The 25,438-nt window shown below is 40.6% G+C and overlaps 2 protein-coding genes and 1 long non-coding RNA gene across 10 annotated transcripts; 1 reads left to right on the plus strand and 2 right to left on the minus strand.

Annotated features, from left to right (window-relative positions):
* Window positions 1-552: 552 nt before the first annotated feature.
* On the minus strand, window positions 553-5,155 carry LOC112963232 (cytochrome b-c1 complex subunit 7). 3 transcript variants are annotated; one of them, XM_026060102.1, is made up of 5 exons: window positions 5,072-5,091; window positions 3,684-3,755; window positions 3,205-3,453; window positions 1,841-2,007; window positions 553-793 (listed from the first exon to the last, which is right to left on the minus strand). In XM_026060102.1, exons 3-5 carry the CDS (start codon window positions 3,212-3,214, stop codon window positions 716-718), a joined length of 255 nt encoding a protein of 84 aa, XP_025915887.1. In that variant the 5' UTR covers window positions 3,215-3,453; window positions 3,684-3,755; window positions 5,072-5,091; the 3' UTR covers window positions 553-715. The 3 variants fall into 3 exon arrangements, with proteins under 3 accessions (XP_025915887.1, XP_025915886.1, XP_025915885.1); XM_026060101.1 differs by lacking the exon at window positions 3,205-3,453 and having other exon boundaries at window positions 5,072-5,155; XM_026060100.1 differs by lacking the exon at window positions 3,205-3,453 and having other exon boundaries at window positions 5,051-5,105.
* MTERF3 (mitochondrial transcription termination factor 3) lies at window positions 553-25,335 on the minus strand. Of its 6 annotated transcripts, XM_026060096.1 has the most exons (13): window positions 24,959-25,025; window positions 24,542-24,620; window positions 24,269-24,332; window positions 21,882-22,034; window positions 20,673-20,862; window positions 14,672-14,819; window positions 13,550-13,621; window positions 10,585-10,746; window positions 7,721-8,394; window positions 5,072-7,007; window positions 3,684-3,755; window positions 1,841-2,007; window positions 553-793 (listed from the first exon to the last, which is right to left on the minus strand). In XM_026060096.1, the coding sequence occupies exons 2-9, from the start codon at window positions 24,542-24,544 to the stop codon at window positions 8,200-8,202; spliced, it is 987 nt and encodes a 328-aa protein (XP_025915881.1). In that variant the 5' UTR covers window positions 24,545-24,620; window positions 24,959-25,025; the 3' UTR covers window positions 553-793; window positions 1,841-2,007; window positions 3,684-3,755; window positions 5,072-7,007; window positions 7,721-8,199. The 6 variants fall into 6 exon arrangements, with proteins under 6 accessions (XP_025915881.1, XP_025915883.1, XP_025915878.1 ...); XM_026060098.1 differs by lacking the exon at window positions 24,959-25,025 and adding an exon at window positions 25,170-25,335 and having other exon boundaries at window positions 24,269-24,620; XM_026060093.1 differs by lacking the exon at window positions 24,959-25,025 and adding an exon at window positions 25,170-25,252 and having other exon boundaries at window positions 24,269-24,617.
* On the plus strand, window positions 8,046-13,724 carry LOC112963233. The gene is made up of 4 exons (XR_003252546.1): window positions 8,046-8,132; window positions 8,871-10,100; window positions 10,272-10,430; window positions 13,570-13,724. It is a non-coding gene; the product is annotated as an uncharacterized LOC112963233 (long non-coding RNA).
* Window positions 25,336-25,438: the final 103 nt, after the last annotated feature.

The following is a 25,438-nucleotide window of genomic DNA, read 5'->3' on the forward strand; positions in this document are numbered from 1 at the left end:
GCCAATCACTGTAAATAACAACATGCTTTAGGCCAGGAAAAAAATATCTGAAGTTTATTAATTATACTGTAGAAAGGGTACCAACATACCACTTTCACCCTTTAAAAGGTTAGACTGTCTCAAGAAGCTGAAGTGAAAGTCATTATTTATGTGAAAATAWACTTTTTAGCATTAACAATGTACTTGGTGTAAAAAGGTAGTGAAACAGTTCCTAATTTTGTGATTAAGAAACCACTTATATTTTCCACTACTATATCACATCTGCTTAGATACACAGAATATTACATGCTGCTGCCTCATGATGCCACTGTAACCTCAATTCCACTATTCTTGCCTCCATGAAGAAAAGGTGATGAAGGAAATAAGCACCCCCTTTATAAGTCAACAGAGGCGCTAGCATCAGCCGCCTTGACTATTTCTTACCTACCCCACCAGCTGCCAGAAACAGCTGTACTATGAAAACAGTAGGAATCAAGAAACTGGAATGAAGACTGCATACCACTATGGTATGGTAACATTAGCTTGTTAAAATTTACCAAGGAGTCTTCCAAGTAGATTTTATACTTTGRCACATTTATTTTACTTGGATGAACAGATTCAATGAACAAGCTGAAATATGTACTCCTTCAGCCTCACATTTGCCTCTGGTAGACTTCTATAACCATGTTTAAAAATATCAGAAAGAAGTGGACACTTGCACGAAGTAGTTCAATAGTTATTTCTTGTTCCACGCTTCTCTTTCAAGTCGTTCACGGATTACTTCTTTTAGGTAGGGTTCAAGATAACGCTTATCCTGAAAAAAAAGTATATGTTTAAAGTTATAGGGATGCCCAGAAACAAATAAAATCTCTGCTGATTACTTCCCTCTCATTCCTCCTCAGATTTGACCAAAAAAAAAAAAAAAAAGGAAAGAAATCAAACACTGCTTACTCTGAAAAGGTAAACTTAAATTTGCAATTGCTGCAAATAGTGGAGTAGTAACTCCTAACTCCTATTGTCTCGTGAACATTAACAAGCAGTGATGCTTTCAGCTATACCTTCAGAAATAATGTTCTCTTGCCAAATATCCCAAGCACGAGGCTGGGGAGTCTCATTAAACTGCAACTCCAAGACACCTAAGTGACTGCCAGACTCAAATTACTAAGCCCACAAAATAAATAAATGCATCTGAATCAGACTAAGATGTGGAAATGTACAAGATTCACTTTATTTAGATCAAAATCCCACAGAAATACTCTTTGCACTGGAGAAACTTTTTCTGAACTTTAGTTCTAAACACCATTTAAAACAGATTCAACAGAAGTCAGCTGTGTTTAACACTCACAAATCAAACTGCTGCTCAAGTAACTCAAGCAATCAGTTGATCAATGCAGCAGTTACCAAAACATAACCAAGGTTTTCATTTAAGTTATTATTCCCTGGCATTTTTATGAATAAAAGCTTTGGCTCAAGATTTTCTACAAAATTAAGGTGCTCATCAGAAAGGCAAGAGATATTTTGTAAGAATTTCTAAGCTAGTTGCAGTAGATTACTTTACCTGACAATGCAGAAGAAATATTTCGTCTGAATACAAACTGAACTGCTAGGAGTCTGATCTATAGTTTAAGCCTTCGTCATCTTGAGCAAAGTGTTATAAAGGGAACTTCCATTGCAAAATACAGATTTTTAAACAGGGATCAAAAGTTCTGATTTTCAAAGGTATCCTATTAGACACAGACTGAAATATTTACTCATTATGAATAATATGTAAGCATATACCTCCCTCAGGTAGAAAGTCCCAAAGACTGTTCATAGCAGTGCTATTTAAGATCTCCACCCTGAAAACACTCTATGCACATACCTCTTCATATTTCACCCACTGTTCCTTTGGAAGGATCTGATGTTTCAGACTTAAGTCAAGTGCTCGCTTCATGCGAAATATTCTTTCATTGTAAAGAGGTTCTGGAAGCCTCTTCAGTGCTTCTTTTACATCGTCATCTTCATACAACACATCATCTCGCATTAACCCTGTATTGGCAAGATTTTACAACATCACTGAATAAACACTATTAATTAACATTTAGGATTAACATACGTGTTTCTACATAACACTGAAATAACTCTTAAAAAAAAAAAGCAAAAACAGACCAATCCAAGAGAAGAGAATCACTACTCGCTCACAGAGAACCAACTGTAAGCGCTGACTTGCACATACATGATTTACTTGGTGTTGTGCTCTCTCTTAAGAATGAACAGCAAAAATGAATATTTGATTCAATGTGTTACATAGGAGTATTCAGAATACATACAGAAGAGTAACTAGCCTGGATATGAAGGGTGCACTTATATTCATCAAATTTAGATCCCTGTGTTTAAGATGATKGTCTAAGTTAAGGATTTAAAAGCACTAATTATATTATAGTCACTCAAATAGCTCTGACTACTTTAGTATCAAAGAACTGTTCTCTAAACTCCACTGTGCATACTGGCTAGATCTCCATTGGCTATAACTAGCTACGGATGCCTGAAGTTAGATGTCTCTGACCGAGTTTGTTTTCCTATCAAAAATTAATACAGGGAGAAAAATTTAGTCTTCTCAAAGCCAAAAACAGACCCACATTGTTTTTGGAGCAAAGGATTTCTGGAATTCAATCAACTCTGCTGTAAGTTTCATTATTAACAACACAAGAAAAAAAAGTTTGTTTTGCTTCTGTAACATTCCAAGATAGATGCAGATTATAAGAGTACACATACTGTTTCATGAATAAAGGTTTTGATCTCATGTGACCGAGCTAGCAATAGTCTCCCCTTAAACATACATTTAAGGGCCACATATCCTAGAATTCAGTTTTGTAAAAAAAAATTTTAAAGGTATAAGCTGCACAGTTGCTAGTTTAATCTCTAGATTAAATTAGGTGTTTCTCTTCAGGTTTTTAATCACATTAATAGAAAAGCAGCAAGAAGTACTAATATCTTCAAGAATTTTAGCAGACAGGTAAGAAGAGGGCCTAAACCAAGCACTGGTGAGACAATGATAGAGGAGTAAACTTAGGCAGAAAAAAGGAAAAAACTAACTTCCCTGGGGCAGATTTACAAATTAAAAGACCATAGCATCAAAGCACTCTCCTTCACTTAAGAAAACACAGTTTCTACATCTCCTTCACCCTCACACTGCCGGAGAGACATCAAGTAAAGTCATGATGATACAAAGCATAGAAGTAACACCTTGTTGCATGGGCTGTGGCGGTGGTGGGGGGAACACGGAGAAAGTATCCTGTTTAGATTGACTGCTACCAGTGGCAATCTCTCCAGTTTCAAGGGCAGCCTTTGGAGAGGTAACAAGAGTATAAGATACCACTGAAATTGACTTGGCAGGGGGCGGTTTCCAGGCTTTCAGGACCTCCTTGGTGAAAAAAATTTCGACAGCTCCAGTTTGACCTTAGTTGCTATAAGTTACTTCACTGAAAATAAGAGCTAACACAGAAAAAGAAAAAAAGAAAACAAAAAAGAAAAAAAATCAGTGATTTATTACTAGGTAGCAATCACAAGGACTGAAGCTGTTGCTAACTTTTTTCCACAAACAAAAATAGTAGCTAACTTTGATAAACAAGACACATGTTAAATGAACATGCATGTACCAGTTATGAACTAAAACTAGGTTGTGAGAGTTTTTGAATATGCAAACATGCAGAAACAATACCTACCAAGCTTATTGAATCCAGCCGCGTTGTAATACCACTTACGAATGCTTTCTAACAGGCGGCCACCTCCTGAAACTGAAAGTGACTGTTATTAGTCCAAGAGCAACACACAATTCAACATTTATATGTTACTCTAACAGTATGCCATATTCACTGACTTCCTTCACATGCAGTAATGCAACATTATGTCAAGTTTGCATTACACCATATATGACTTGGCTTCTCTACTTTTCTGCGTTCTTAAACTGACATGGAAGTTTCAGAATAAGCACCAGTAAATACAAAAATTGCAACCTGTTTCCACTAAATTTGAGTCTTAAACTGTTCTAAGATCTGGAACAGTGCTAACAGCCCAGAATCAAAGATAGCAACAATTATTTCAGGATCTATAAGTCTTACCTGGACTAAGAACATAATGCCTTACAGAAAGCAAAACCACAGTGCTTTTCAAATCAATTATCTATAACTACAAGTTTCATAGCTCTCACTATGGGTTGGCATGATTTCATGGCCATCACGGTATGTTGTTAGCCTCCCATTTCCCTCTCCAATTACTTAAATATTACTCTAGATCCTAAATCTTCAAGACCTCCCAAAAGTAACGAAAGCGAACACTTAGAACCTCAAAAAAACACCATTTGTTCTAAAGAAAAAAAACACACCAATGGCATATTAATCTTTTCTTAGCTATGAATTCTGGACAGCAAAGGACTATAGTGTGACAGCTATGAATTCCGGACAATGAAGCTCTGTTCAGTATCAAATACCATTAAAGTAATTCAACTGCATATCTAGAAATCCAGAAACAGAACAACAGCACAATACCGTGCAACCTATCTTTTCTGCTTTTAAGTCAGCTGTCTTATTCAGTCACCTCAGAAGAGCAGTGCTACATGTGACCACAGCATGTCATTGGTATATTAATTCATCAGACCTTATCCTTCATACTGTTAATATCTGAGCAGGAAAAATATTAAACACCCTAAGCCCGAAGGCAGCACTACGGCGTGACACCGAGCCGAAGCCAAAGCCGAAGCCCTCCACCGAGCTGTAGACGTTAGCAAGCGCTCCTCTGCTCCCAAGCACCCTCTGCCCCGGCGTCCTTGGGAAGCCGCACCGGGGGAAAGCGCAGGGCGGAGGCGGCCCCCCGCCCTCCCCGRCGGAGGCCCAGACTGCCGGGCCGCCGCTCGGGCCGGGCGGGAAAGAAACCGGCCCACAAGGGCCCGGCCGGGCCGGGCCCCGACCACCGGTTGCTGCGGGCGCCGACAGCGGAGCTCCCCGCGCCCGCCGGCCCCTAGCCGTGCCCCCCTCGCCTCCCCAAGGGGCGGCGAGGCGAGGCGAGGCGCGCGGGCGCGTCCCCCAGGCCCGACCTCTGCCCACCAATGCCTCACCCGGTGCCCTCGCCGCCATCTTGACCTCGGAAAGGCGCACTGCCTGCTGGGTAACGTCGCAGCGTCCCCGCGCGGGGCAGGAGGGGGAGGGCCTACCTGGGCCGCCAATGGCGACTCGGTGCTTGCGCATGCGCCCCAGGCCCGGGGAGAAGCTCCGCCCCGCGGGGTGGGACCGCCTCCCGCTGCGCGGGCAGAGCGGCTTGGGCGGCTGCGGAGGGCGGCGCGGCCGGGGCGGGCTCTGCGCTCCGCGGCCCGCGCCTCGCCCTCCTGGCTCTCCCGTTCCCCTATCTCCAGGAGGGCAGAGGTTAAAGACTAGCTGTTTGGTACAGCTCTGGAGGACGCGAGTATCCTTTCCTCAAAGGCTCAGGGCCAAAAATACCAAGCGTTATGTACACCCACCTACTGGACTCGCCCCATTCCATACCGCAAAACCGGAGGGAAGAACAACCAAGACACTTAAGCACACTAGATATAAGCCTTATTGCGTAGTGAAGCCTATGACTTTTACGGTTTTAAATAACAATTACAGTGTTGAAAAACAGAGTTAAGCAGAGACTGATCTATGCTTATTTAAAATAAAGCACATAATGTGGTCACCTAATGGTAGATACTGTCCGCACCAGAGCGTCTCTGCAAATTGACAGCTACTCAAAAATTGAAAAATTTTGCCACCACAGTCTAAGAGACATAGCCCTCACTATCCGTGCCAAAATTACCACAGTTTTGTTTGGCCAGAGATAAAGCTGTAGCTCAGAGCCTGGAGAGCTCACGCAGGCAACCACTGGTTTCCGTTTATAGTGATACACCCAGTTGCAAACGGGGGCAGCTGAACCGCTATAACTGAGTGCTACAAAGACACTTTAGACCAGCAGCTGTTACATGAAGGCTAAAGGTGAATGCTTGCTAAAATGAATTTATGTTTGTAAAGTACAATAAGGAAAGCATTAAGCTAGTTGCAGAAAGAAGTAGAAAACTTCTCCCTGGCAGAAATTGCTAGTTCTCAGCACAGCTATCGGATCAGTAATTCTGTTTTCTGAGGTACAGATCACTGACTTTCYGCAATAATTCTTTCAGAAATAGACCACTTTTTAATTAAAACAAAACACACGCAAAACCTGACGTAGCATTATTCTAGAAATACCATTACACTAGGCAGTTCCAAGAGGAGAAACATGCAGCTGAATTTGATAAGCAGGCAAACAGAACACTTCAGAAACTGCAAGTACTGCCGTATTGTATTCAGCAAGCCTCAATTGCTCAACATGCCCAACTTAATCAAAAGCTTCTAGCCTTTATCAACAACAGGCTACAATACTTGTAATTCGAGGCCAAACATTTCTTCTAAAGACTTTTTTCATCTTAAAGACAAAAAATATTTGGTATGATTCCCAAAAAGCTCTTCTATCCTCTCTCCCCTTTTCTTTTAGCACATCGGTAAAATCTTTTGCTTCCTTTCTTTGTAGTATTTCTGGGAAAATATTTTGGCATAAGCTCATGCATTTAAAATTTCAAGAAGACTGGTTAGTTCTGACAACAATCATATTTGTGTTTAAACATATTAAAGGAATTAAAAGCTCAAAGTTTAAGACACTGAAAATATTGTATGTAATACAGTTTAAATTATAATGCCTTGTCACATGGTGATAAAGTAGCTAAGGAGGACAGAGGAGTAGACCTGAAAAAGGAACGTCTTTACTTTGGCATTATGAACTCACACACTGTGCTATAAAAATTAGTTTATTAGATCATTTGACGATTCTAGCTTATTAGCCTTAACCTGCCTTTTGCTTTAATGGGGTCAAAAATCTAACCAAGTGTCTTGAATTAGATTTAGTATACTTATCTGAAAGCAAGGGGGTGGGAAGTGTTTAGCCATCACATTTCAGACCACCACTTTAGATGAAATTTGTTATGCATCTCCACAAAGAACATTAAGCTTTCAAAAAAAAAAAAGAGACATTTTCATTAAATAAGCTTAAATTCAAACGAAAACATCTGGATTTAAGTTTCCTGAACTATTTTAACTGAAAGAATGGAAACTCTTAAACAATAAACTATTAGGCAGTGTGCATTTGGATTTAGTCATTTTTTTCACTTTGCCCAAATACACTGTGAAGCATTTCATAATTCCATATTAATATATTTACTGATAGCATTAACCRCTTTTAATACTCTTACAATTCCTAATGTTACCATCTACTTCAGTTATAACTGAGCAAGATAACTGTGTCAACTACATATATACTACAGCTGTTTTTTGCATGGTTACTTGTATACTGAAGACATACAGACCACATCAGGGATGGGGCAAAACTACTTTTTTTTCTTCCCCTCCAAGGGGCAGAGAGGAAAGTGAGTTATAAAAGTAAAACTAGACATGTCCTTGAAATCTAGGGGGAGCTTTTTATTTATTTATTTTTGCCTAGATTCAGTTTGCTGATTTTCCTTTATATTTCAAACCAAGTTTCACTGTACAGCTTTCAGGATATTAACTTCAGCAACCAGCCTCACAAAGAAGTACCCTTGTTATAAGCTGTTGATAATAACTTGCTGTTGATAGCTGTTGATAATAGTGTTGATAAACACTATTTTGTATGAAGGGCTTCATGTATGTAACAGTGTACTTCTGTCTACAAAGAAAAGAATTACCTTATTAGCTGCTGAGATTAGAACAAGTAATCATGCCACTTCTTTGCTGTTGCACTGGCTAGTTATTCTAATTTTTAGAGGGAGGTGGGGTGAGGGGAGGAAGAGGAGGAGGCAGAGAAGTCAGTCACTGGTCAGTTTTTCCCTTTCCCAAAGCTCTGAAATTATTGAAAAAGAAAAGTAGAAGAATCTGCTTYAATGTACTTTTCTGTCAGCGCATCATTCACTCTGACTTAAAAAATAGCAATTAATTACAAGGATTACATCAATAGCAATCAACATATATTTGCTTAATCCTTGTGAAATACACTTTTTAAGTCACCATAAGGAACATTCTTAGCTTTTATGCACCACAAATGTTTCATAAGCAACAACTTCTTAAACCAGTAATTAAGAAGCTAAGAGACCATAAAAAGTGAGTAGTTTTATAAAATATGTTTATTTCATAACTTTAGTCTATTCCTTTTTACATGTGTTACTAATTAAAGTGTTTTTAAGAATTTTTCAAAGTCCTGTATTGAGGCTTTAGCAATCTCTGTACAGAACACCTCATCGGGCAAGGATACTAGCTGGTCCAGAGAGATGTAGCTGGGTTGTGCTGGGTCATACTGGGCTCTTCCCAAGAACATAAGAAACAAATGTCTCTCTTTGATTCGTAGTAGTTTTGAGTTGAAAACCTAAGAAAGAAAGAAAAGGGAGAAACTTTAGGTAGTCTAAATTTCAGAATCTGATGAATCTAAAACGGCAGCATTTTTTTAGACAACCTGAAGTTTTAGCAAGAAAACAATCTGGATCTTTTGCCCTCATTTATGTCAAACATCAGAAAGAGGTTAAAATTTAAATCTTATTATATTGAAACGAGAACTCAGGGAGCAATATAACTCTCTTGAGCATGACAGCGTATAGGCTGATAGTTATTTGCATTACTTTTGTGTGATCACAGCAAAGAAAGTGGAGAGGAGACATTCAGAAACAGGGAGCAGGAATGCCTAAGCATTTTGCGTATATAGGTAGAAACACTTCCTTATAAGGCTTCAGATCGGGATTGTTATGGAGAGGAAAATGAGAGGTGATTGTATGACATAATACAAAACAGTGAATTGTATAGTGGCAACAGAGAAAGTGAGTGGCTGCATCTCTTTTCGTAACACAGCCAAAAGGCACAGTTCACTAGTTCAGAACAGCCACTGGTCTTATGCACAACAGTGCTTACCCTTGAAGACATTTGTCACCAAGAGAACTGCAGTCAAAGGTAAGAACAATGGTAAGGAAACCATGGAAGAAATCAGTGGGAAGACAACAGGAAAGCAGGCTGCAGATGCATCATGGATGCATAGTAAGAAGCCTTAATGCAGAGCTAGAGCTCTGCTTTTTATGTGCAGTACAACTAAAGAGAGAGAAGCTGCTTAAGAGCTGATTATAGTGACAACAAGAATTGTGGAGGGAGTGAAAGTGAGCAAAGTTTTTAGTAAAAAGAGAAGACTGCACTACTGAAGGAAGGACTATATGAGGATGTGCACAAACCTGAACTGGAACAGAAAATAAAACTTATTTCTCCTCTGCCTTGCTTGCCTTTTAAGGAAGAGTCAGAAGAGGGGGTGGGGGATGGGAGGAGAGAACCTCCAATCACTGCTGATGGACTTAACTAACAGGAAGGATGATCAGCAGCTGTAGCAGCAGAGAAGACTTCACAAAAAATTTAAAAATCCTGTGTGTCTCTTATTTTTGGCATCATTGTCATCCAGGTTGATGGCCAGGCCATATAGAAGACTGAGTTGTAGTAGCTTCTTTCTGAAGCCCATTGGTTTTAAGGATAGAAGGGAAGAAAAGGGAAGAGAGGTGTCTGCAGCAAGAATGAGAACTCGAGGCATCTCTCCACTTCCCCCTCCAAACAGAGAGCAGAAATAATGAGATGAAGCACCACAAAGCCAGAACAGTACAACTGAGAAGGAAATGAGCAAGACTTACGGTCACTTACAAGTCAAGGCAGGCGAAAGCAAGACACAGATTGGTATTACAACAAACATCAGTGCTAAGTAAAGATAGATATATCTGATATCAAAGTAATCAAAATCCTGGAGAGCAGTCTTATTTCCCCATATAATATATCGCTTTTTTAGCTAGTTAGATTCCCTGTTAGATTTTAAGAAGAAAGTTATTGCAGTACTGAAGTTGTAATGTGTGCTTTATTTTTTTCCCTTGTAAAAGTTACTGGGTGCTACACAACTGTGACTGCATGTCAGCACTGGATAAAGTGACTAATGCTTTCAACTTGATTTGTGAGGCAATAACTGTAATGAGAAGATAGAAAAAACAAAGTAGCCATCAAGAATATCAACTATTTTCATTCCTGTGATTATTTTAAAGCCTTTGCAGTAGCAAGGTCAGTAAGAATCTTCTTGCCTCATAGAGAAAACTTTTCTTGCCTTTATAAGATATTTTCAGATCCTAGAACCCGGAAAATTTAACTTTTAACTAGGCAAATCTGAAAGAGAAATGTTTATAAATATGCTATCTAATGAGCTCCATATTTTCTTTCTTCTCTCTTACCTAGACATAAGGTTTGAGGACAAGGAATCCCTAAGCAGGCACTAATCTCTCTTGCATGACTCCAGAAGAGATCAGCATGATTACTCCCGTTAAAAACAAATATTCACTAGATTGGAGGGGGAGGGAATGAAGAGAACTTCCAAACTGGAATTTACAACAGTTGGTGAGTTGCCAAGAAAAGTTACCCAAATTAAAGTAACAGCCAGACAAGATGAATTCATGCGTCCTGCATATAGTGAGGATCCTCCTTTGGCACCAAACTAGTAAAGCAGTTACACAAARAGCACCTACAGTTTATCCCCAGATTAACAGCTCACCTGAGGAAATTGAGTAAGCATGTCATGGGGAATGCCCATGACATTGTGTAGGTAGTCAAATGTCTGTCTGAGCCTCTTTTTGCTTGCAGTTAAAATCTTGGGGGTTTTAAACACAATGTGTTGAATTTCGTTACGTTGAAAACCAAGTTCAATCTGACATACCTGAAAAAGAGCACAATTTTATCTTCAAAAGTCAGCTACAGCAAACTTAGTTTATTTCAGTGATTTTTTTAAACTAACCTAACTCAAAATTCTTCTACCCTTTGTCACTCAGCAATATGAAACAATCCACAATAGTACCTGCAGTTTCAGTTCTCTGAAGCCAGAGAGTGCAAGTTGTTTATCACTCCAGGTGAAAGTGTAGTTTGTGGAATATCCTTTAAGTAAAGATGACTTCTATGAATGCCATCTATTTTTCAGTTTGTCTGATATACAAACAAAACAGCTATGTCTCTGTATGCAGGGCAGTTACAAGCATAAGACTTCTCCCCAAAGAATCTTTTATCAGTTTCAATACCCAGCTGTCCAAAGTGACTGACTTTTTAGGTTGTGGAGGTGTTGAATTCAGTGAAATGCAGCAATCAATGAAAAATAGCTAATGACTACTTTTGTTAATGTGCTATTTCTTTTCTAATATATTAAAGTCAGATTTTTTTTATTAAGGAGTATGATTTCAATCCAGCAGTCTTAGACATAAAGTTCGTTCAACCTGAAAGAGACATGTAGAATACCTGGTATATTCAGTGTATTTTACAGTTGGTTAAGGCCTGAAGTAAGACTGCTTGTTCAGAAACTGCCCTGACTTTAATTACAGTTTCCCAAAAGAAAAATATAACACATTTTTTCAATAAAGTCATGAGTACTCCTCCCAAAGTGCAGGATGGCAAGCAGTTCGTTGAGTTCCAGAGAAAGGAATTTAGCATACAAGAGTGTCTGTCTGGTAATTCATCCATTTCTTCTATCCTCCAGTGACATTTACAAGCAGATTGTTTTTAGTCATGAAGCCAACGTGCTCGCAGTCAACATAACCAGACTTTCAAATCCAACTCAGGTGCTTCTTCAGTTGGCAAGAAGGTGGTACATTTTGTTTGCCCACTTTGATCTGCCAAGACTAAAGCTCTTTTTCTAGACTGCTTGGCAAATGCAAAGGGAAGGGTTTGGTATCTGGGTTTTGAAGCTACCTTAGGACTTCCAGGCCTGTAAAGACACTTGTTTCTAGACATGATTATATTCAGGTCTTTCAGCTACTGGTTCTTCCTTATCTGCTTTACAAATATTTGCCTATCACAAGAAATATTAACAAACAGATAGCATTGAAGTATAAAGAGATGTGTTTGCACATAGTGGTGTTTTCCACAGATCTGAACCAGCAGTCATAACTTTCTACACTGAAAACAGAGAATAAGACCTGACCTTAAATCATTGGAGACGTATAGCTGCCCCTACTTTAGACTTAATTGTGGCAAGTCTCTTGAGCTTTCCACATGCCTGAATTCCTGCTCTGTGAAACAGGACAACAATAATTCTCTCACTTGACATGGAGCTCAAGTGTAAGTCCCCTTGATTATTCTCAATTTGACTGCAAATTACTTAATGTTCAGTAACTTTTCAGACCATGTATATTGATATCCTTACTGTGTAAGCCCTAGCAATGTTCAACATGCTCTGCATGATTCCTACCACAGGCAATGGTAATGCAAACTTTCCAATTCTACTTTATCAGTGGATCTCTAATTGGACTTGATGAGACCTTTAAAGGATGGAATAACCCATCCCTGAGCTCATTTAGTCCATCATTGGTATCTTTTGACAACCAGTACCAATTGTAGCAGTTGTTTCTAAATGGTAACAGCCCACACATGGTTTCACTTGCAGAGTACCACTTTTCCACCACCCGCCTAGGACATACAGGACAGAATCCTGACCAAGTCTGAGACATTCAACCTCCAGAGAAGCTGGAGCTTCTAAGTATCAGTAGATTCCAACAGTGAGGACCTAAAAATCCTTCCCCTCTCTCCATAACATTTGTTAAAAATAAGAATAATACACTATATACTTTTTGATAGTTAGACAAGATAGTTGCACAGAATTGAGGGTCTTAAAAACACATTCATTATAATATACTGAATCCCCAGCCTGCGGAAATAACGTTCATTAAAAAGAAAGCACTATTAATTGGAACAGTCTGGTATTTTCCATTCTCCTCCCTTACCACACATGCATTCCAGATTGTAAGATTCCCAGTGCTTAATAGTTTCAGAGCAGTAAGTCTGTCTGAAAATTATATATTTTAATTCATAATTATGCATTATAGGATAATGGGATTTCTCAAATTGTTATACTACATCATGCTGTTTGGCCTAGCTGGCTTTACAGCACAATAATTAAAGCAATACAGTTACATTTTCAAAGGCAAAAGGAGTCCCTGTGGGTTTGAAGTTATTTACCCAACAGTTGTTAATAATGACCATCTGCTATCAGACAATAGGTGTCAAATGCACATTTTGGCAGACTAGCTACCTGCCAAGAGAAAAATAATTGACTGCATATTTCTTGCTCCTAAATCCTCACGGACAATCCAAGTTAGCAAAAAACCACAATAAATAATAATAATAAAAAAAGGGAGGGAGCAGGCCCTATTTTTCACTTGCTGTAAAGAAATGAGTAACCATTTGTGCCAACAAACAGCAACTTTCAGCAGGAAGGGGCACAGATGAAGTTTCTAACCTGCATCAGACTAGAAGATAAAATAAGATATCATTCCATGTATGCTGCAAGCTTGCTGTAAGCTTCCTACAGAGGAAAGAACTGGTCCGACAAAATGCTCAAAGTTATTTTACATCTTCACATAAGTATTTCATTAAATTCTTTCTGTACGGGATTTTCTTACAAGGAGTTTTACCTTCTGCTGACTCTTAAACTGTGTGGGTACACTGTTTTTTTCAACATTTACTAATAAGCTCACCTGAATGTTTTCTTTTACAGGCTCCAATTTGCCAGTCAGTAGCCTTGGAAGACGAATTACCAGATCCTTTGTCTGCAATCAGAAAAAACAAAATACATGGAAAAAAAGATTATTGGTGAAAGCATGACTGTGAATCAATCTCTGAAAGAAAGATACAGATCTCACATTAACATTTTCTTTTTGGTGAATTCTAATTCTACTTGGAAGAGAGCTTTCCCTTGCATTTCGTTTTATCTCCAGCCCAAAGTTCGTATGAAGCAGCAATCTAATAAGAAGCAAAAAGTTACTCAAATGTCATGTTCCATTTAGAGAGAGAGAGGGAAAAAAAAAAATCATAGCTAATGTAAAACAGATGGAAAGAAGAAGTAAAAGCATCCCCCCAAAAGTAGAAAGCATACTGAAGCGCCGACTCTTTCTCAGAGCTTAGGGTTGTTTCTGCCCATCTCCTTAAAGTAAAGGAAACACTACCTGACAGAAGCTGTGAAAAGATTTTTCAGCTGCAGTACTTTATTTCTCTACCTCAGGTTTGTTTGCACAATAATATTATGGTAGTATTAGAAATTACCCCACATCTGCTGAACTCCAGGAGTACTTGCAGTCCACCCTGACTACAAGACAGTGACTAAACACTTGGCCAGAACCGTCTCTTACCTCAAGCCTGAGAAAGTCCAGTTAACAGAAGAATACAACATTTCACTTGGACCTTGGTAATTATGGGCATCATCAGCCACTGCAGGAAAACAACTAACACACTTCCCACTTATTCCAGGAAGCTAGATCCTAAGAAGATCCCAAAGCAGGGTGCAAAACACCTGCTAAGCACTTAGCATGGTAGCGCTCACCAGGAAACCCAGAGGTTACTCTTGGTGAGTTGAGCACCTGGTTTGGCATGTAGATGGATATGGCATTTGCTCATTAGACTATTTTTCACTGATAACTTTAGTACGTTGCAGTATCCTGAAGAGATGAAAAGCCAATTAGTTTTCTAGAAGTTAAGGAGTTGCTTGCTGTTTTTAGCAATATTTGTGTACAAGTGTTTGAAGGTCATCACAAGGCCTATGTTCCAACACCTTGCTACTGTCATTGACAAAGTACCTAAAGACTTTGGTGTATAGTCTTTACCTTTCTTACACTGAGGCCAAGTTCATTTTTGAAGAAACCCAGTCTGTTATCCAGTCTTTCCACTGAAAACAACAGCAGATACGGAGCTCTTGAGACCATCTGAGCAATTTCTGCCTTACCAAATTTTTTTGATTTTAGGTAAGCCACTCTAGAAAGAGAACAAAAAACAAAATAAAATCCAGTGATGAAAATTTTATTGCCTCCATTTATTCAGTACTTGCTTAAATTCCTCAGTGATATCTTATAAACGGACAGATGTTCTAGCATTAACATGCAACTCCGCCAAAAATAATTAGGGGAGAAAATCTGCAGTTATCATAAAAGCAAAATACCATCCCTTCCAATTAATTAGAAGCAAAATAAACCTTAGAGCAGAATGTCAATACTGAAGACAGATTTTAATTCCTTCCAGCTGTACTTAAACATAGGTTAACATAGTTATCTGCTTAAGTACCAGCCTGTCTCCTAGACTGCAAATACATTAATAGATCATCATAGGCTACGGACATGAAGATATACACAGCCTTTTGCTATTTTAATGAATTCCATTTCTACTGCTGAAAGAACAGAGCACTATACCTCATACATCTCTGTTTTGCCAATAGCACTGGAGCAGAAATATCATACAACAATGCCATCTGTAGAGACACCATCCAAAAAGACATTTCTAAATTAGCTGAACTTACTTTTGTTATAATAGGTCCCTACTGTCAGTCACTGGTCCAAGGATTTAGTTACAAAACATCTGGTTGTCAGAATGGTGAAGAGCTGATCAAGGTTTTTATGTTTAACAGAGGTTTCTACCTTTCCAACTCAAGACTTTTTCCAAACTTTGTTGAATTCAGTGAAAGTGAAATCCTATTTCAAGCACTACTTGCAGTAGATTATTACCATAGCTCCCAGAAAAGGGAATTGGGGGGGGGGGGGAGGGAATAGCACAGAAAAAGAAGAGAGATATGATTAACCCATGTGCCATAATTTACAAAAAAACCCTGTACTTCAATTTGTAGAGGTTCTTTTGATAATAGATGAGCATAAACAGAAGTATCTGCTGTCAGATGAACTTAGGACATACAAGAACTGTTTTTATCTGACAGTAATTAGGATACTAAATAGATCACAGAACGTTTTGCGGAAGCAGACATCCAGCAAAAGATGCTCTTGCAATGAGGAAAAAAAAGGGGGGGGGGAAGGGGAGTGTCAAATCATGTCTTGGGGAGAGAAAGAGTAAGAATACCTTCCAGACGCAACCACCTCCCTCCCCCACAAACCCTCAAGAATGAAATCATCATAAGCCAAAAGTCTCTAGACAGAAGGTCTAAGAACAAGCTCTAGGAGACCCACTTCTAAATGAGGAAGTAAACCAACACAGAAGGCACCAGCCTAGGCTTTAGACAATGCTAATGAAACTGGCTGCAGGAACCTCAGACTGGGGTGGGGTGGAGGGGCAAAGAAATGCAGGACACAGAACTAAGCAATTGTTCCTTCAAGAATTATCCCATTATGTTTTGAACCACTGCAGCTTGGCTCCACTGTGCTTCTTCCATTCAATTTGTCAAGCACACAACTGCCAAGCACCCTAGCCTAGAAACATAACTAAATGATAGAAGCTTACAAGTACAACAAAATCCTTTGGTTCTCCTGACTCCCCTCCTTTGTTTTCTGTTAAAAAGTCATTGAGATTCACACTTGAAATATTTTTTCACAACCTTGAAAGGCAAGAAACTTAAGAGATATGGCAAGATTGTGATCACCTGACTCCAGAAGCTGGTATATTAAAGAGGCACAATCAATTGACCAATTTAACAAAGCTCTGTGATAAGTCTGTAAGTGTTGCCACAAAGTTTAGCCCTCATTCTACTACAGGGGTCAGCAGTTCCATATAGCATGTTAACCGTTTTAAGCCATCATTAACAATACTATAAAACAAAGCATCTGGTGCAGCTGCAGTACAGACACTGATTTGCAACTGTCAGAATTGTTATGAATTATGAAATGTTTTGACTTTTACCGTGTTTGTCTGAAGTCACATGCCAAATATATTGAAATTTGTGTTTTGTTTCCTGGCAACATGGAATCCATAGCAATAAAACATTCCAGAATGATGTAATCAATACCATGTCCATCTGTACTTAAGTGTTTATGCAAAGGTATACTCAGCTTTCAGAAGACAGCTATCTGAGACACATTCACTTTATAGCCTGCTATACACCCTCCGCAGCACAAACTCACTTTAAAGTTTGTAGGAAAGCATTCACCAACACCAGACACAGATACACTTACTGAAATCAATCAGTAGAATATTCAGAATAAATTGGACTGTCCTGTTCAACCCCTGTTTCACTAACCAAACAGTGCCACAGGACAGCCACTGAATAGCAAATCTGACTTCACAGGAAAATTAGAATTTTATCATAGCAAAAAACAAAACAAAACAACCCCCCCCCAAAAAACAAAACAAAACACTCTTCAGAAAGATATAAGCAACTTGGACAATCTGGACTCAGGGTGTTGTTTGCACACACACAAAATGTTTGCACATTTTCAAAATGATATAGATTCTTTTTAGATGCTTTTTCTGAAAGGCCACTTACTACTGAATAAGAGGATGGAAGGAACAGAAAAAGGTAAAGAAAAAAAAGTCAGGTCTATGTTAGGCACCAGTCTCCTAATGTGCCTATTTCTAAAAAGCTGTATTTTTAGATTTCTGGTTTGGGCAGATACTACATGCAAGGCTCTTTCTCTTCTGGCATTTTTAAATACTGGCACGTTTTGAGTGCATTACAAAGAACACTTAAAAAATAGCTGTTCTTTAAAAGAAGATTGTTGAATTAATACAAGCCTGTTTGAGCTGACTTTGAGAATAAAAGTCCATTCTACTGCAGTATTTATACAATCAATGCACCAAATGAAAGTATGAATGAGAAAAACAAAAAAAGTCCCCTTCAGTATCTAGGTGTTATTAGAGCTACACAACAAACAAATGTAACTGGGTAAAAAAAGCTAAGATATCTGTATGACTGAAAGACAGCTTAGATTAAAAAAAAAAAAAGGAAGGTAGTGCAGCAAGGGAACACAGAAAACCTGTGTGAATTCATAAACCAACAAGGAGAAAGAGTGGAAGGAGCACACTTACAAGCCATCACACCAGCCCTACGGCAAAGAACATTTGCAACAAAGTGATTGTGGATTCATAAAAATATAGGCTCAAAGCCCACGGTCAGTTATTTCAGCTAACTGAAGAATCATAGAGCAACATTTTTGGGGAAAAAGGTTTATGCCTTTAAGTGTGCACGTTTTACAACACAAACCAAGTATTTTAGAATACATCATTTAAAGATCTTGAATATTTTAAATTTAGGGTATTTAAATTTAGGAGGGTTTTTCTTTAAAAGTGAAAGCCTTTCTGCCACAAATGCAACACCCCTCTTTGAAGTTCTAGAAAAAAATCCTCCAATCCTCCAAAATTAACAATGCAAAAACATTAAGGACACACTTCTATAAATAAATATGCATGGTTAAAATCATAAGACCTCGACCAGACTGACATCAGCATAGGTATCTCAGCCACTGCAATATGAAGTCCAAYATCCTAGCTTAAGCCCACTGCACAAGCAGTTAAAACCTGCACACACATGGCCAAACACTATGATGATGGTTGATTTCTGACACAGGGAGAACAGACAGCTGCTATCAGTAACATCTTAGACCATGCCAGGCAGATCTGCTACATCTCAGTATTCTTGTTTTGAACACCATTAACCCTCCAGCTTAGCTGCAGGTTTATAAAACTACTTCATACCAGTATTATCCAGTTACATCTCTACAGCTGACCAGACAGATATGTTACTAAAATAACTGCCATTAAAGAGAAAGACTCACTGTTGGCAGACATAATCAAACAGGCAGAGAAAGYGCAACACTATTAAACAGCCTGATTCAGACAACACTGAATTTAGTGAAAACAGTAATCAGACTTCACGCAACTTCAGATGCGAATCACATCACTTTGAGTCATGCTGCTGGAGAAAGAGGAATATATGTACACATATCTTATTTCTTCAGTGCATACTTYCAGTTTAAGTAGCCCTTATATTCAGAATGCAGCATTTTCTGAAGTTAAGAGTTCTTTAATTAGTTGCATTAACTACAGTCTGCATTACACAGTATCTAGACTTAATACCTTAAAAAAGCAGGGGTAGGAGGGGGTAATGCAGAAAACAAAAGCAGTGTTAATATTGTTTGACAGTACATGGAGAAAACAGCTTTTTCTCCCCCCTAAGGTCTCAGAAGAAATACCCATAGACACCATGATTTTTTTTTAAATAAATAATTCTATCTTCATAAAAGAATAAGCTTTAAAAACAAACTCCACAAAACAACTAACCAAGTAATCTTTAAAAGATCTTGTATCTCAGACCAAAGAGACTGGCATTTACCCTTACGTATGGACAAACTGTATGACACTAAGTGACAGTCTAATGTCATACAGCTGGGAACACACACACACACAAAAAAAAGTTCATGGTGGTCTCATTCTCACTTCGAGCTGGAAAACAAAACAAAACAAAAATCATGTCTCCAAAACCCTCTGCTGCTGTTTCAAGTAATGACAGAAAAGATCTGACCTGCTTCTCTTGCTGCAGAATTCACAAGGTATAGGCAGACATTTCATCTAGAAGAGCAGTTCTAAAACACGACTGACAAAGGGTAAATACCACTGCCAATCATCAACATTTCTTGCACAGCACTACACACACAGTCAAGTCTGACAATAAAAAAGGGGATAATATGGTTCTACAAACCATTAAGTAAAGCCTCGGGGACCATCATTTTGTAACCAAAGCCAACAGCAGCAAAGCAAGCAGCTTAGGATGGCAAGCTGCTTCCCCCTGCCTACGGCAGAGAGACAGGGATCAGCTGCTTTAGTTTAAACAGCCCATCTTCACCCCGATGCCACCAAGGGCGGACAGTGACATGGGACAACAGATAACTGCTGCAGTGTAAGTACAGGCATGTGTGTACACTGAGGGCGGGAGAACTGTGCTGAGGAGCAGCAGCCATTACTTGCACCTCCAGACACTGCAGACAAGGAGACACATTCTCCAGGGCCAGCCCTGACCCTTCTCTTCTGAGCAGCAACAGAAGGCCCCCCCCACCCAGCCATGTCCTGGCCCATCTCTCTTCCCTACTCTCTAGCTCATAAATGTTCAGGCTCCTCACAAAGGGACTGAAGGGGGTGGAGGTGCAGCGTGTGAATGCCAGCAGAGGCTGGGGTCCACTAAGGTACAGTATATTATTCCTTCTTCCTCATCCAGAGCACTACTGATGCCTTCCACTGTTCCTTCTATACTCAACCAACAGCTGACCATATCCCCCTCTCCTGACAGCTCCTCACCTACTGGAACAAACCTAGCTTTTCAAAACTCATAGTGATCTTCCCACTGCAACCCACCCTACCACATAGTTTAATTAACCAATAGTACATGGCAAGTGCATGGAGAGGGGTGGCTAAATAGTCCCACATCCAGGAGTTTCGTACATTTAAGTAGTAGACCTAGCATGGTTCCAAACACATATTTAAAGATGGGCAAATCGAGACAAGAGATTTTAGGTAACAAGTATTCCAGAAGCAGTCTCCTTGGTAAATCAGATCCAAGCTGCTACCAAAAGGGATGGTCTTATCCCATTCTTCCTTCCTCCCGAAGTACGTTCCTTCTCATCCCTTGCATAGACGCCATGCAGCTCACTAGTCTGACTAAAACTTACGCAGTAAAATTTGTTAATGGTCAGTATTCAGGTGGATCAGGGAAGTCACTCTAACTTACCACACCACCACCACATGTTAATGCTGAACTATGGGAAGGGACAGAAACACGGAGCCATGGATCAAGTAAGGAAGGAAAGAGCAGCAACACAGGTTGAGACAGGCTTAAGCTGCTTGTTAAACTAGATCTTGAGCCAATGGGTTTAAGAGCCTGTCGCTATTTTAAAGGCTCACCGGGTTTCTAGAGCTTCCAGATCTTCACCAAGGATGTATGGATTTTTGGTCAGGAATGATCCCAGTTGATTGTCTTCTACACCCACATCCTTAAGAAACAGAAGTATTTTTCTTATATCTTTTTCAAAGTCCAAGGTCAGTAAGAGCTGGCCTGCCTTTTGATGTTTCTCCACCTGGGATAAATCAACTCCTACAACAAATAAAATCAGATATTGTTTTAATTAGGCACATGTCCTATTTCCTAAAAGTATTTCAGAACGGCATGCTGAAGTTTATAGGGCTACTCCTTTTTTTGCACTGATTTAGCATACTTCACCTGCTCAACATAGCAAGGTCACAATATCTTGTATRTTGTGGAAAGATTCCAGATAAAACAAGCAGAATAGTTTTAGAGGTGACTGCTAAGTTTATTTTCTGAAAGAGAACTTCTGCAGTGAATCCTGCCTGTGAGCAATCAAGCACACTAGGATTTGCCACATGCATAGATCTGATTTAATTGCACAGAAGTATGTGTGCAGGGGAATTCCCAAATCCATCACATGAGTGAAGGGGACAATTTTGCAGTAAAGTGCCTTTGGTTACTGGCTCACACAAAGTGAATGCTATTGGACTGGGTCAGATTTCCCCACTCTCTTTTTGGTATTTCATTGAACTTTTGGGAAAAAAGGAAGGAGCCAGTAGCCTTGACCTCAACCACCCTTCTTGCACAATCCAAGTGTTTTTTGATGAGCACTAAGGTGTTCTCCCATTCCTTCCTTCTTGCCTCCCCAGTTTACTATAGCCCACTTTGAAGGCTCTGCATAGCAGCAACTCTCCTTCCTTCCAGGAAGGGAGAGTTGCAATTTCATTTACAGCAAATTAAAACATCCTTACTCAGACAAAAAGAAAAAAGACCAGTCAAATCACACAAGGTGCTATCTACCCCTCTAGAAGCTGTGGGAGATGCCTCTTTCCAGCATCCACAAGACTAAGGGGCTAAGGTTAGCCAATCTTGTCTTCAACTAATATGGCACTGCTCGTGAGTCATGCAGTCCTCTTCCTCTTTCCATTTACCCTACACATCATTCCGCTGCCCTTAGCTGTGGATCACTGTTCCTACAAAGTTTCCAACACTCAAGTTTACAAGGGAATCAATAAGATCAAAACACAAACTAAGGAATCTCCAAAGCACCAAGTGTAGGCAAACCACTTAAACAAAACCACATATACCTAGATGTACCAGTTTTGCCAGGGTTTCCGAGTGGTCAACATAATCTCGGAGTGTGGAAGACTTCAGGGGAAGAAGTGGCTCTGCAATGATCCGCATGGCTTCTTCCTCGGATATCTCCTCCAAAGCAGACGAAGGTGGGATGTCATCCCAGTCTAACAAAGATGGAAGAGTCAGATGCATTTTGTGAAAGATAAAGTTGCTCCCCACAACACAAGAGAGCTCTTCAATTCCATCTCAAAAATGTAAAAACACTTTGCAAGAGATGAACAGTCAATATATGGTCATTTGAAAATATATGAAAGCATAGATTCCGCTACTACTTTTCAATCCCAAATGCCTCTTTCCATACAAGCTAAAAATCTAAGTTTGTCTCTGTCACATCTCCTTGTCACTGCCTATCAACTCTTGATCACACAACTAAATCTGAACTTAGTGCTCAGCAAGCCTGCCTTCACATTCTCCCATCCTGATCACTGCAGATAATGGATCACATCACCTTCTTGAAAAAACAGTCTTCTTTCATATCTTCACAAATACATTCTGGCCTGATCATATTCAGATCAAAAGCTACTGCAAAGATCGTTTTCCATAAGCTGACATCCCCACTACCTCCTCCCTACCTCCTCCCCCTTCTGAATCAGATGCCTGAATTGCAGTTGTTTTAACTTTCAAGATACTTCACAGCAATCTCCTAGTGAGCAATCTCCAGCTGAGATGAGTGTCTCATCTGACTCCCACCACCTCTGATAGCTAAAGAAACCAAGCTCCATTTCTTACTCAATAAGGTTTCCAAATGAGCACCATTTTGCTTGTTTCCTCTTGACTGTCCAAAGCCACAAAACTCAATATGTTTTCTCAGAAACACTCAACTTACCTATTCCACTACTGACAGGAGCTCACAGAAGCTAGATTGAAATTGCTGTTCTGCAGGCTGACCCATAGTATTCACCTCAATTATCAAACTGGTAACTGATCAACAGCCCTAATTTTAAACTCTTTAGGATRGGAATTTTCTCTGTACCTTAGCATAATGACTAGGGCTTCCTAGAGACAAGGGTAATACTATTCCTTGTCAAAAAGACAAAAACAAACCACAGCTACCAAGACAAGTTCCTATAAGCAGGAAGAATCTATTGTACTAGGAAGAGTTGCATAAAAGAACTGACAAGAGCCACCACCACAGGTGTTGAGTTAGCCTATCTTTTTCTCAAAGCTTCAGTTAAAACACACAAAAAACCCCAGTAAAATGTTTTTAGTGACGTTTACACCTTAAACAGCAAAAAGAGCTCTCTAGGAATCTATACGGATATGAAAAACTTCCTTTAAGCCTGATGAAGACCAAACCAATATACACCAATACCCACTCTGGTAGCATGGATGCACTTTTTTTCAGCTCCAAGTTCTTTAAGTCTCCTATTAGAAAACAGATCTTAAGAAAACAGTTAGCAATTATTTTTCTTTCATTATATTACTGCCAACTGAGTAAAGTGCTACACACACACACAGAACTGTTAGTCTGCTTGCAGATAACAATCTGGCACATAAACTGCACTGCAGGTGCAGACACATATGAGCTTGCCGGCCTGTCAGTTCCGGTGCAACGCTCTTTCCGGAACCAGCTGCACAAACATACAGATCTCAGTTGCAGCTCTGAACCACCCCAAAAATAAGCTCTGCAGCATCCAAGTTGGCGGTGCTCAGAGCTGAATCTGGACATACGAGACTGCTCAATAACTCCAAAGAAAGTTCCCTCAGCATACCAGAAGTATTTTCAGAGGATGGTATTTTTTACTCTCACTTATCTCTATAAGAGCAAAGAAAAAGCAAGGCAACTTGCTCAGGGTGACAAGACCAAGGAGACCTTGCATTTATCTCCCTTTCCTCAGGAGACAGTTTGATAAGCGTTTCTCATCATGGCAGTGCATAAGCAGGCTTCACACTCTGCTGCCTCCTACTGTTCATTCCTGATCATTCAGAATCATCTCTCAGCTGTGCAGCTGTGTTGTGAGAGCTGGACCAGCACGGCCTCCTCCACTCCTGCTCAGAAAATATACGCCTTTCTCCTGTACCAGCACAACTGGGAGAGGAAGACAAATACTCAGCTGCTGCAGGCAGGGCTATGAAAAGAAAGGCTCTTTGAACTGCAGCTCCAGCCCAACATTTCTACCCAACTGATTATAATTACACTGCCGCTTAATGGCACTCTATTTCCTAGAGCTACCACAGGCTGCATTAACTATGGGGCTAAAACCAAGTAAAATTCAAAAACTTCAGATAAATACTCTAGTTAAGCAAGGCAAAAAAAAAAAAAAAAGAAAGGGGCAATGGTAATACTGAACACATGATTTGTGGATTCAGAAGAAATGATATTCCTAAGACCTCTTACCTTCATACAGTATTTTTGCATTCAGGTCAGATAACGTTTCTGCTTTTTCTTGTTTCTGGTTTACCTGTGAAGATAAATTACTGTCGGGAGATGCAAGAGATCCATCCTTGGTGCTGGCAGGCTGAGAACAACTCCCTACAGATAAAGGCCTGTAGGTCTGCAATTTCCACAAAAGAAAGTCATTTCTAGAGGGTGGCAAAGCCAGAGGGCAAAATGCATGATATGTCCGTGTTGTGTTGCTGCGACTCCTCAGTCTCTGAGGAAATTCAGTACCATGGGCTCCTTTCAGCCAACAACACCACCGGGAGACCTGGCGAGCCCACAAAGCCATCTTCATCAGTATGGCATCCTGCTAGAAGAGAAAAGACCAAGGAATAAAGCAAGCGCTGACCTCACCTCATCCACGGGCCAGGCAGTGCATTAGCTGGCCTTTGTGCGTTAGTCATCTAAGCATTAAAGCAGAAGTTACTAGCTACAAAACATTAAGTAGCTGTTTTGAAACTTCAAATACAAGCCAAACAAAAGAGACATAACTGAGCAGAGCAGGCTCTAGACAACACAACCTGCTGGCCTTTATGAAAGCCATTCCCCTAGGCGAGCTACGAGGAGCAGGGGAGAAAATCGAGCAAGGACCTAAACCCTCCCACAAAGGCAACCCAAGCGACAGGGCAGCCGGTGCAGAGCAGCCACCTCGCAGCCTGGCACAAGGCGAGTGGAGCCTGCGCCGCGCTCCCTGGCCCTTGCAGGCCGCCCAAGCCCGGCAGCCTCCGCGTCGGGCCGACACGAGGGCGCGCCGGCCCGCCCGGCCGCGGTGGGGTGGGCACGGCCCGACCACGGCTGCGGGCACCCGGCCGCGCCGCGTCACCAGCGTGGCGACCGTTGGAGCCCGCCAACGCCTCACCTGCCCCTCGCGCCGCCCCTGCGCGCGGCCGAGCCCACGTGGGTTCCCCCCACCAACCCAGGCGAGACCACTCGGAAGCAAGGAGCGGGGGTGGCAGGGCGGAAACACTCCGCACCGCTTGCGCGAGAGGGACGGTCCGGCTCCTCCTCCTTCCCCCCCCTCGTCGCGTGGGCGCGGGGCGCGCCGGAGCGGCAGCGCTAGCCCCGCCCCACCGCGAGCCTGGCGGCGGCGCGCACGCGCACGCGCGCGGCGTCTCGTTTCGTCTCAGC

This window comes from Apteryx rowi, unplaced genomic scaffold, assembly GCF_003343035.1.
Source record: "Apteryx rowi isolate R43461 unplaced genomic scaffold, aptRow1 scaffold_165, whole genome shotgun sequence".
Lineage (NCBI taxonomy): Eukaryota > Metazoa > Chordata > Aves > Apterygiformes > Apterygidae > Apteryx > Apteryx rowi.

Coding starts and splice junctions, on each gene's coding strand:
- LOC112963232 (XM_026060100.1), bottom strand. CDS start 5,090: ATGGCGGCGAGGGCACCGGGTGAGGCATTGGTGGGCAGAG. Junction 3,756..5,050: donor TGAGGCATTGGTGGGCAGAG/GTCGGGCCTGGG, acceptor AGTCACTTTCAG/TTTCAGGAGGTGGCCGCCTG. Junction 2,008..3,683: donor GGCTGGATTCAATAAGCTTG/GTAGGTATTGTT, acceptor TTGCCAATACAG/GGTTAATGCGAGATGATGTG.
- MTERF3 (XM_026060098.1), bottom strand. CDS start 24,605: ATGAAGATGGCTTTGTGGGCTCGCCAGGTCTCCCGGTGGTGTTGTTGG. Junction 13,622..14,671: donor TTGGCCTCAGTGTAAGAAAG/GTAAAGACTATA, acceptor TTCTGATTGCAG/ACAAAGGATCTGGTAATTCG. Junction 8,395..10,584: donor TGCTTACTCAATTTCCTCAG/GTGAGCTGTTAA, acceptor TTTCTTTCTTAG/GTTTTCAACTCAAAACTACT.